The sequence below is a fragment of the Scyliorhinus torazame genome, chromosome 22 (genome assembly GCF_047496885.1).
Source record: "Scyliorhinus torazame isolate Kashiwa2021f chromosome 22, sScyTor2.1, whole genome shotgun sequence".
Lineage (NCBI taxonomy): Eukaryota > Metazoa > Chordata > Chondrichthyes > Carcharhiniformes > Scyliorhinidae > Scyliorhinus > Scyliorhinus torazame.
The window spans coordinates 57,568,635-57,580,818 of NC_092728.1; the positions used below are offsets into that span (position 1 = coordinate 57,568,635).

The 12,184-nt window shown below is 49.4% G+C and overlaps 1 protein-coding gene across 4 annotated transcripts in view; it reads left to right on the forward strand.

The window, feature by feature from the left end:
* Positions 1-12,184, forward strand: part of brinp1 (bone morphogenetic protein/retinoic acid inducible neural-specific 1) — a 511,248-nt gene that overhangs the window by 456,730 nt on the left and 42,334 nt on the right. For all 4 annotated transcript variants that reach the window (XR_011937622.1, XM_072488231.1, XM_072488232.1 and 1 more), the window contains 2 exons: positions 7,457-7,693; positions 11,800-12,022. Coding sequence is in view for 3 of the 4 variants with exons in the window: in XM_072488231.1 (XP_072344332.1) it covers positions 7,457-7,693; positions 11,800-12,022 (460 nt within the window). In the remaining variant the exon portion in view is untranslated. The remainder of the gene's footprint in view (positions 1-7,456; positions 7,694-11,799; positions 12,023-12,184) is intronic.

Sequence of the window (12,184 nt, forward strand, 5' to 3'; positions counted from 1 at the left end):
TTCAGTTCTGATGAAGAGGCAAATGGACTCGAAATATGGGGCGGGATTTACCGACCAACCCTCTGCGTGTTTTTCGCCAGTGGTGGCGGCCTGTCAGCCGGATATACCGGCCCCGCAGGTGTCAATGGGTTTTCCCGTTGACAGCACCCCTTGTTGAGGGAAACCCGTGCGCCCGGCGTGGGACCGGAATTTTCCACCGACTTGAACAGTCAGTAATTCCCGCCTGTTAGCTCTTTTTCTGTCCCCTTACCAATGCTGCCAGACCTGCTCTGTTTTTCCAGCATTCTCTCTGTTTTTGTTACTAAATCCTGTCATTTCCTGTATGTTGATGTAGTCTAATTTCTCTAAAGCCTGATACGTGTTAAGGTGCAGTACCAAATCTCATGGGCAGAATAAGTGCTGCCGCCAGCATGGGAACAGTGGTGTTTTACACCAGAACAAACGGCGCAACAGCTGCACCGATCCTCTGCCTGGTGGGGGCCAGCAGCCACGCAGCGTAAAGCAGCGAATACCTGCTGGAGAATTGCCGGGTCCGTGGCCGCACATGCGCACACTGATGGCCTGCGACGGCCGTGCCATAGAACATGGTGCTGGCTGCACGCGGACCCAGCCTGCCAAATAATGTCCCCCAGTAGCCCCCCTCGCCATCCCCGGATCACCCCCCCCACCATTCCCTGAAGCACCCGCCAAAGCCCCCCCCCCGCCAACGGAAGGCCTCCCCTTCCGACTGTGGCAGCGCTGGACACATTCCGCAGCCACCACGTGAGGTCCACAAAATAAGTGATCCGCGCCATCGGGAACTCGGCCCATCAGGGGTGGAGCATCGGGGGAGGGCCTCAGGTGACCGGGGGAGGGCCTCAGGTGACGTCCTGAGGTCGTCCCAATGGCGTGCGTCGTACTCTTCAAGTACGTCACTTTTAAGGGGGCGGAGCATCGGAAAAAGAGCCCCGTCCCTGATTTCGGCGCAAACTGGGATCCCCGGCCAATCGCAAACCCGATTTCGCCGTCGCCGACCGGAGAATCCCGCCCCATATCTTCAATAACTTTCTTAACATCATCTATCAAGTCCTGAACCCACGTGTCACCTGCCCTCCCCCTAAGTTGTGAGTCAGTCATATTAATGATTTTTAACCCCTCTAGTTTAACTTTCCCCTGATCTTCTATCACTGCAACTTTCTTTGGTTCTCTGCATTGTGAATCGCAGTCCACCGGCTTCTCAGGCATGGAAATCTTACGTTTTTCCCCAATCAGTCAGTAAGGTCAGGATTAAGTTGGTGAAATTGTAGGTCGCCTGCAGCATAACCATTGTAACAGCATGTAATATCACTTTGGGTTTCCCACTATAAATTATCCCATTCGGGGTGGCTGGGCACAGAGCGGGTTTCTGATAGCTGCAAGTTGACAAATTAAATTTGTACTGCTGTAACCAAGTTTAATAACATCTGTACAATGCTCTTGATAATGTTACCCCTCTGCTCACATTTCCCAGATAAACGGGGGTAAATTAATTTATCCTGCCATAATGTTCTCATAATGTTGGCCACAGATGACAGAATTGACCCACTCCTTTTATGTCCACATTTCCAGCCGTGTCATCTGTGTAAAAGATTGGAACAATGTTACCTGAGTCAGCATGTCCCCTTTTAGATAATATAAACTGAGTAACACGATAACTACAGGTGGTAATTTCTGTCAGAAATTCTAGGGGCGACAGCATGGCACAGTAGTTTGCATTGCAGGGCAGCATGATAGTGTGTAACACGATTGCACACGATTCAATTAACTGATCAAGTATACACCAAACAAGGGCGTTGGTTCAATAAAAGATTTATTGAACTCTAGCAACAAAACACACAGCTGCCTGTGGGTTGACTCTCTACTACACTAAGTAAACTAAAGCTAACTATCTAGACCAGACTAGCTCTGATCCACGTGTTGGAAGTGTTGAATGATTTGTACACCCTGACTATCACTATAGCTATCACCAGTGGAAAGAGGCAGAGTGCTGATGCCTCGTGTGTTTTATAGGTGTAAGTCCCCCTCTGGTGTCCTGTCTTGTGATTGGTCGTGTTCTGTTCTGTACATTGATTGGCTCACCTGGGTGTCTGTCACTGCCTGCTTTAACCTCATGATGTGCATGGGTGCATATTATGACAGGTAGCATAGTGGTTAGCACAATTGCTTCACAGCTCCAGGGTCCCAGGTTCAATTCCCGGCTTGTGTCACTGTCTGTGCGGAGTCTGCACGTTCTCCCCGTGTGTGCGTGGGTTTCCTCCGGGTGCTCCGGTTTCCTCCCACAGTCCAAAGATGTGCAGTTTAGGTGGATTGGCCATGCTAAATTGCCCTTAGTGTCCAAAATTGCCCTTTGTGTCGGGTGGGGTTACTGGATTATGGGGATAGGGTGGAGGTGTGGTCTTGGGTGGGGTGCTCTTTCCAAGAGCCGGTGCAGACTCGATTGGCCGAAAGGCCTCCTTCTGCACTGCAAATTCTATGATCTATGCTGCCTCACAGCGTCGAGGACCCAGATTTGATCCAGGCCCCATAACTCAAAAAGATGTGCCGGGTAGATGAATTGGCCATGCTAAATTGCCCTTTAATTGGGAAAGAAAATAATTGGGTACTCTAAATTTTATATTTAAAAAAAACCTGTCAGAAATTCCAACGCTTGGTTTTTTCCTATCCATTCTCTGCTCCCTCCTTTATGTAGCTGCAGATACTGTCCTGGATGCAGACAGGTGGCTTTATTGATGTTCATGGTTGGCGCTTACCATGCTGCTGCTATTATTGACTGCTGCTGTTGTCCTCCAGATTTCCATTGCTCTCAGGATTTATCTGAAGCAAAATGGCTAATGGAGATGCTGCTTTCCTGCTGACAGAAAAACAGGGTGGTTTTTTTTGGCCATTCACTCTGGCGGAAATCTTATGGTCTGCCACGGTTTGCGCAGCGTTGAGGGGTGCGTTCAGTGGGAAACATGAGGGGACCAAAGGATCCCGCCGCCAGCCACTGGAGGCCCGACCCCCGCAACTGCAGAACATGTGGATGGCAGGAAAATTCTGTGAGATACGGTTCACCTGTGACTACTGCTTCCAAATCTACACATGTGTCATGAGTCATTGTCACCCAATAAGCTCCTTTCCATTGAGGGGTAGATCCAGATCACTCGACTGCTCCCATAACTATTATCCCTTACTTCTGGCATGCCCTCGGGGAACCTCCCCCTCACTTCTTTCGCAGTCTGCAACACCCCTGGTTCTACCCCAACTCAGACCTCAATTCCTTAAGCTGTCTAAACAACTGTACACCACATCTTCTTATCCTATCTTTCAATGGCCCAGTATCTTCACTTCCAGGCTGTTCCCTTGCGAGGCGCACAACTCTGCCTGTGGTCGTTGCATTACTCCTGCGGTCATGTAGCTCACAGACGCATTAATATAGTCACTCACGCATCCTCCCATCCTTTTCCCAATTCTCCATTTACCTGAATCCATCTTGCAGTGAATTGTTATTACGTTTTTTTTCTGTCCTCCTTGACCTTTATGTTAATGAATTCTCCGGCCATTGCGATTCTTTTTATCCCACTGGCAGCACACCCGTGCCCCTGGCTTTCCTGGCAGCACAGGGGTGACTTCAATGGGAAATCCCATTGACAAGTGGGAGGAGTAGAGAATCCCACTCCCAGCGATTGCTGAGCTGCTGAGTAATGCGGCTGGGGGACCAGAGAATCCAGCCCTCTGGCCATGATCACCTTAAGATACTCTCCGAGTTTTGCTTTGATGGTTTAAAAATGTTTTCTTATTCTTTAGGTCATCCTAACCATTTCATGGCAATGCGTTCTCTGGCTCTCGGTATTAGAGTATCTCACCCTGTACAGTTCCTGTGTCTCAGGTGGTGGCCAGATTATCAAATTCAGCTCTCTTAAAGGCTTGAATGTTGTGTCATTTTCGCCTAACTTTATTTCCTCTTCCCTCAGACCGCTTTGCAACTGTTATCGTTACCATCTTATCTTAGTCAGTTTGTCTAGAGAGATTTTACAGCCCAATAGAGTACTCTCATAATATCTTTGAAACCAAATATTCCTATTTCATTCCAGGCATTAACATGTTTTGAGTCTTTCTTTTTTTCCCTTCAACAATTTTTATTTTCTCAAAGGTAACCCGCGAAATTATTGTGCCTGACTTCATTACAATTTTAAAATGATCCCAGTTTCAAATAGCAGTGTTGTCGAGCTGTCTTCCTTAAATCTGGCGAAAATTGGATTCCTGCCAAATTTCTTGAGGGATTAAAAGCAAATTACTGCGGATGCTGGAATCTGAAACGAAAGGGAAAATGCTGGAAATTCTCAGCAGGTCTGGCAGCATCTGTAGGGAGAGAAAAGAGCTAACGTTTCGAGTCCGATGACTCTTTGTCAAAGCTAACAGACAGAGAAAGTGGGAAATATTTGTACTGTGGAGTGAGAATGAAAGATGATGGGCGGGATTCTCCGCGAACCGGCGGAGCGGGCCACTCAGGCACCGAGGAGTGGCGTGAACCACTCTGCGTCGGGCTGCCCCGAAGGTGCGGAATCCTCCACACCTTCAGGGGTTAGGCCGGCACCGGAGTGTTTGGCGCCCGCCAACCGGCGCAGAAGTGCTTGATGCCAAGCCAACCGGCGCCGAAGGGCCTCCGCCGGTCGGCGCGAGTTCGTGCTTGCGCGGGAGCGCCAATGTGTGCTGGCGTCATCCCAGTGCATGCGCAGGGGGGTTCTTCTCCGCACCGGCCATGGCGGAGTTTGACAGAGGCCGGTGCGGAGGGAAAGAGTGCCCCAACGGCACAGGCCCACCCGCGGATCGGTGTGCCCCGACCCCCCCCTCCCCCCCCACCCCTCCACGAGGACTCTGAAGGCCGCCCGTGGAGCCAGGTCCCGCCGGTAAGGACCTGTTGTGATTTACGCCGGCGGGACCCGCCGAAAACGGGCGGCCACTCGGCCCATCGCGGGCCGGAAAATCGGCGGGGGATGGGTCGCTGCTGGCGGCCACCAACCAGCGCGGCGCAATTCCCACCCCCGCCGAGACCCCGGCGCCGGAGAATTCGGCAGCCGGCGGGGGCGGGATTCACACCGCGCCCCCCCCCCCCCCCCCCCCCCCCCCCCCCCCCGGCGATTCTCCGACCCGGCGGGGAGTCAGAGAATCCCGCCCGACACCCTTCACATCTTTTGTTCTCTCTGGGGACTGCCATTGGCACTCTTTCTCCTTTGTTTCTGTGGCCAATTAGCACCCGGTTTCCCTGGGTTTCTGTGGCTGTGACTCATCTTTCATTCTCACTCCACAGTATAAATATTCCCCACATTCTCTGTCTGTTAGCTTTGACAAAGAGTCATCGGACTCGAAACGTTAGCTCTTTTCTCTCCCTACAGATGCTGCCAGACCTGCTGAGATTTTCCAGCAGGTTTAGTTTCTTCAGGGTTTCATGTTTTGACAGCAGACTTTTTAAACCATTTTTTTTTTACACAGAAAACTTTCAGCAGTTTGAATTTATGCCAATTACAGTCAAATCTTTCAAAAATGAAAAAAAACCTTCGCAGTTTGGGAACCAAACCTCAAATCTTTAAGCTTTGTAAGGAGTTTCCAATGCAATGTCAGCAGTCCAACTCAGGATCAGTTGTTTAAAACTTATACTTTATCAGATTATAGTGAAATCACCCCCCCCCCCTCCCCCCCCCCCCTCTCTCCACACACACACACACTCTTTTTTTCTCACTACACCAGATACAGGGCGATGGTCAACATTGTTTCTCTGTGCTGGCTTTCTCACTACACTGGGAAACGGTCAACACTGTTTTGCTGCACTGGTTTTTCTCGCTACATTAGACACGAGGAAATGGTCAATCCCGTTTTGACACACCGGTTTTCCTCACTACTTCATTTTACCCTGGAAGCAATTACAATTATCCCGTACTTCTGATTTAACCAAGGAACCAAATGATGTTTGTGGCTCTATGCTATTTTTGGTTACTACCCTCAGAGACTCGTATGCTGGTTTGGATCCTCAAACCACTTCTCGTTTCGAATGCTGACTACCCTATCTAATTCAATCCAATGCCAATGTCTGATATTACGAGGAACGTGCCGATCATGCCTTAAAACCCCTCCAAATCTCTTGCCCCTTACCTTAAATCTATGCCGCCTCGTGATTGACCGCACTCCGAAGGGGAAATGTTTCTCCCTATCGACCCTCCATATGTCCCTCAACATTTTGTACACCTCAATCAGGTCCTCCTTCAGCCTTCTCTGCTCTAAGGGAAAAAAAACAGCCTAACCCGCTTATTGCAGACTTGGGACAAGCAAACTCCCAACATTACCTGAAAACCTGAATAAATGATACCACACAGTAATATCCAACTCATTGGATTTGCTGACCCTTCCTGCTGGTGAGATCTTCTGGTCCCCGCTAAAGGAGAACCCCCGCTTCAGGTTCACTGGCAGCGGGACAGGGGTACCTCGCAAAACATTGTGGACATCGGCGGGACCGGAAGACCCTACCGACGGCCAAAGGTGAGCCATTCCGCCACCGGGGAACCCTCTGCAGAGTGGGGGGAGAGTGGGAGGAGGGGTCCTGCCCATTGTATCAAAGTATCCAGTGAGTGTGTCCAGATTAACCTTTACGTTTCAACCATAATTCTTACATTTCTCTTAGATTAAGTTCTTTCTGATCTACAGCAGCATTTGGTTGTCATTGTTGGGTGAGTTGGGAATTACATTTTAAGAAACGGGTGATAAGAATGGAAGAAATATAGGAGGAAATAGTTAAAGACACATAGATCCCACAATCAGCAAAGGCTGTTCCTTCTCATGCCTCACTGGAGGTTGCTGGATATTGTTTACGCTTCTGGGAGCAGCGAACAAAGAGAGTTTACTGTCATCCCCATTAGCCTTAACACAGCGAATTCTTGTTGCCGACCTTTCCTCAATTATTGAGGCAACTGGCCATTCCTTCCCACACCGGCAGCTTCTTAGTTTTGCCGCAACATATGCATCTTGTTCAAACTATCTTCGAGCGAGAGAGAGATTAATGAGACATATTAAAATTTCCCAGTCCGTTAGTCCTTCCTATAGCACGCTAACAGGGGAAAGCACTGCAGGAACTCAAACTATAATAGTGCTCCAATCACGAGCCAGATTTTTACAAATATAAATAAGCGCCCCCTTACCAAGCGCCGTCTTCCTACGAGCTCAAATTAATCTTGTGCAGATTTAATTTCCCTGTTCTGCAGCCATTTGTTTCCTGGAATATTCAGTCCTTTTGTGGAACCTAATTGCTCTGAAGAATTGTGCTGTTAAAGAAGATGAGGTATTATTTTTGAGTACTGCACTGCAAGCCTTGCATCGCGAAGCTGACCAGCGCTTTTGTATTCTGGTGACGGGGGACTGAATTTGAATAAAATCAATAAAGCCTTCCCTGTGCTTTCTGTTTCTGTAGGTCTCCAGGTTGTTCTTCCTGATTACCTGAGGGAGAAGTTTGTGCAGTCAGCTCTGAGCTACATTATGTGCAATGGAGAGGGTGAATACATCTGCAGGAACAGCCAGTGTGCTTGTCAATGTGCAATGGAATTTCCGCAGTGCAACTGTCCTATCACCGACATCCAGCTCATGGAAAATACACTGGCAGGACTTTCCGAGGCCTGGAACGCGGCTTATAAAGATTTTGAAACTTCAGGTAAATGAAACAAAGGATACAAAATGCACAGTTTGAAAAATTGCATATCGCACATCTCAGAGGGGCAAGAGCTAGTAGAACAAAGACACTTTCCAGATTCTCACACTGGCAATTCTTTCTGCATTCACTGCAAGAGTTTGCTTTTTCACCTCACTTACTTGAATGTCGCAGTAATCTCACTAATGTCACAGTAGCCAGCAGACAGAAAGGTGTGGAAGCTGTGACATTTCTGGATTCGTTCCAAGTAACAAGCCTTTGCAAGAAAAAAAATCTCTAAGTGGCAGAGCCTTTCATTTAATGACCACTGTGCTTGATTTTTGTCTTTTTGTTCCGTTTCAAATGATGTATTGGCTTCAAAGTGCAGTTCACAAATTGAGCAAAGGCTGACGTTCCCTCGTGACGTTTTGCACCAAGTTCCATCCCTTGTCTATCCCGATCGGACTTGGGGCAGCAATTAAAATCCCACAATTGATCATAACACTCTATTCAGGGGCGGGAATAATTGTTCTGACATCTTTTCCGTTCAACAATGAATTCAGAAATTGTAAGCAGAATAAATCCAAAAATTTGATACCCTGCATTGTGCACCGTAGTGGGACAGGAAAACCTACCCATGGTTCCCCACCTGGGCTCAGCCTCGGACATGAGTGTTTCTTTATAACCACCTTGTCTACTTTTCACTTGTCCCAAAAGCTTCATCAATTCTCCTCAAAATCTGCTTCTTTACACATGTGGCACGGTGGAACAATGGTTAGCGCTGCTGCCTCACAGCGCCAGAACGGGTTCTCTTCTGGCTTTGGGTGATGGTCTGTGTGGATTTTGTACTTTCTCCCCGTGTCTGCATGGGTTTCCTCCGGGTGCTCTGGTTTCCTCCCACAGTCCAAAAATTGCAGGTTAGGTGGATTGGCCATGCTAAATTACCCCTCAGCATACAAAGGTTAGATGGCACTACGAGGACAGGGTGGGGGTGTGGGCCTCTATAGGGTTCTCTATCGGAGGATTGGCATAGACTCGAATGGGTCGAATGGCCTCCTGCACTGTAGGGATTCGATACCTGTATTCACTTCCGCAAGCTGCTGCCATTTTCATCCTTGGGATTATTAGTGTTAAAAGAAAAACACACTGTAAATAGAAGAAAGAAGAAACTTGCAATGAAACTTTCATGATCTTGGAATATTTCAAAACTCTCTGCAGTCAATTAAATACTTTGGACAAGTCATCACTGCTTGACCTAGTGCGCATGCAGCTGGATCCCAAAAAAGAGATAATAGGCTGGATTATTCCGCCCCATCTGCCGCAAGATCGCTACGGCGGGACGCGGACCATGTAAAGGTACATTGACCTTGGGTGGGAATTTTGGGTCACCGGGCAGGCGCAGCCGTAGAATCCCGCCCAAAATATGCTGGATTTTCCAAGCAACCCGCCTCGTGTTTCACGATAGTGGAGCCGGTCGGTCACTGGCTGGCATCAGGATCTTCTGGTCCAGCAATTATCAAAGGGCTTTCCCCCTCAAATGCATCCCACGTTGTCAGGGCGGGGGTGAGCCATCGGTGGGACTGGAAGATTCCGTCGGTCAATTACTCGGAAATCTGTTTATAGTGAGTGTTGGTTCAGGGATATAGACTGGTCAGGACACTGGGCCGACTTCCCCAGCTCTAAAACTGGATCATGTGATCTCATACATCTACATTAGAATCAATTGCCATGGCTTAAAATCTCATCTCAAAGATGACACTTCAGACAGTCCAGCACTCTCTCAGTATTACACAGAAATATCAACCTGGATTGTGCGCTCACGCCTCCGGAATAGATCTTGACTCAACCTCCTAACAGGAGCGCTACCCCCTCCTCAAGCCACAGTTGACACCAGTGCAAGCTGCGGTTGAGCTGATCAGCAAGAGACCGATAGTCCCAGAAAGATGTCAAGGCAAGTGCAGGCATCCAAAGATGTGCAAGTTAGGTGGATTGAGCATGCTAAATTGGCCTTAGTGTACAAAAAAGGTTGGGTGTGGTTACTGAGTTACGGGGATAGAGTGGAGGTGTGGGCTTAAGTAGGGTGCTCTTTAAAAGGGCCAGTGCAGACTCGATGGGCCGAATGGCCTCCTTCTGCACTGATTCTATAATTCTATGGTTCTATGATGAAGTGCCCGGCCATGAATGCACTCATGGGGCGGGATTCTCCGACCCGCCGCCGGGTCGGAGAATCGCCGGGGGCTGGCTTGAATCCCGCCCCCGCCGGATGCCGAATTCTTAGGCACCGGATATTCGGCGAGGGTGGGAACCACGCCGGTTGGCGCCCCCCCTGCGATTCTCCGGCCCGTGATGGGCCGAAGTCCCGCTGCTGGATTGCCTGTCGCGCCGGCAAGAATCAAACCACCTCTCTTACCGGCGGGACAAGGCGGCGCGGGCGGGCTCCGGGGTCCTGGGGGGGGCGTGGGGCGATCTGGCCCCGGGGAGTGCCCCCACGGTGGCCTGGCCCACCGATCCGTGGGCGGGCCTGTGCCGTGGGGGCACTCTTTTCCTTCCGCCTTTGCCATGGTCTCCACTATGGCGGACGTGGAAGAGACCCCCTCCACTGCGAATGCACGGGGATGCCGTGAGCGGCCGCTGATGCTCCCGCGCATGCGCCGCACAGCAAAGTCATTTCCGCGCCAGCTGGCGGGGCACCAAAGGCCTTTCCCGCCAGCTGGCGGGGCGGAAATCGGTCCGGCGCGGGCCTAGCCCCTCAAGCTGAGGGCTCGGCCCCTCACGATGCGGAGAATTCCGCACCTTTGGGGTGGCGCGATGCCGGACTGATTTGCGCCGATTTTGGCGCCGGTCAGCGGACATCGCGCCGATTGCGGAGAATCCCGCCCATGCTCTCTAATTGCAGACGGAGGATGATCGAAATCTGGAAGCACAGTATAGTATATCCAGCTGTCTGAAAACTGGACATATTTAGAGTATGCCATACGTCAATTTTAATAGTGTAAAATAAAATAAAAAATTACCTGGACAATTTGGCTAGGTGCTGCATTTACACAGTGTGGCGCCAGACCAATTATCCCCTTCGCCACTTGCAAGTTGACCTATTGCCAAGCTTTGAGTGATCCTTGACCCACCCAACTTAACCCAAATGGCCTGACCCAAAATCTGGCAAGATCTGAAATCCGACATGGCCTCAGTCCCAAGATTACCGGTTTTAAGACACTGATAGTCTGTGCTCCTAAATGCCCAGTCATGGCTCGTGTCAGGCAAACCTTGGAGGGAAACAAAATAACTGATTTCTGGAAACTACTGGCTCTGTAACAAGCCAGTTGGAATTTGTGTCTTAGGTCTGAAATGGTGAACATACATCATAGCATTTGAGACTCCGCATTGGAAGGTGGCTGCCAGTAAAGACAGACCTCTATCAGGGTTAACAGCTATTATGCCTATTGTTGCAGTGACTGTAAGTGATGTCAGATAATGAGGGTTGAAGGTTTTAATGGAGTCTTGATAAAGTCCACCTCAGCAAATTGTCAATAAATATTCATTATTTTGTAACTATATGGTTTCAAGATCTCTCCTATCAAAGGCACCCAGAGTCTCGTTGTAATAATCGTATATCTGGCGCAGTATCGAGATTGCACTTAACACTTGCAGTTGCTTTGGCATGATGGTAAGGTTTTAAAATGAGCCTGGAATATGTGCCACTCCTATGATTGGCATGATGTTAACATGCTGTTACAAATTCCAACAATTGGCTACATTTACGACGTAACCTTGATTTGCATCCCGACATAATAGCTTTGCACCAAAAAGTCACAGCATGAAAATACCAGATCTCGAGTAAGGCAACATCCTCAGCACTGTGTTTAAAATCAGTTCATTTCAGAATCAGAAAAGTAGGCCAGAGTTTTCCGGCCGTTTCTGCCCGCAGGACCTTCCAGTGGATGGGTGGGTGGGACGGTGCAGACTACAGGAAAACTGGTTGACAATTGCGGGACCAGATGATCCCGCTGCCGGCCAATGGTGGGAGGGGGGGTGTGCGTTTGGCGTGTGAAAAATCCCGCCCATAGGATAGACATTCTTATGGGTCATTGAAGAACTTCCCATTTAACGTCCGCCTGTCCCATTTCTTCTAGATGAGTTCAAGTCGTTCTTGAAACGTTTGCCCACCACGCATTTCCTGATGGTGGGGAGTGTCCATCAGCTCTGGGGCAACGACTGGGATCTCCAGGCACGGTACAAAATGCTACAGAGCTCTGTGGAGACATTGAAGCTAAAAATCCAGCGCACCGCCCGCAAGCTCTTCATCCTCAGCATTCGCTGCCGTCACAACCCCAACCACCAGATGCCTCGAGAAAGGTAAGAGAAACGTGAAATGAAGGCGGAGTTCTGTCAAGAAATGCAATGTGTTTCATCCACGGCGAGGCATTGATGTTTCCATACTCTGGTGCCGTAACCAGATAATAACTGATGAAAAGCCTGCCAGGAAACAGACAGGTGAGATTGTGTCTCTTGATTTCC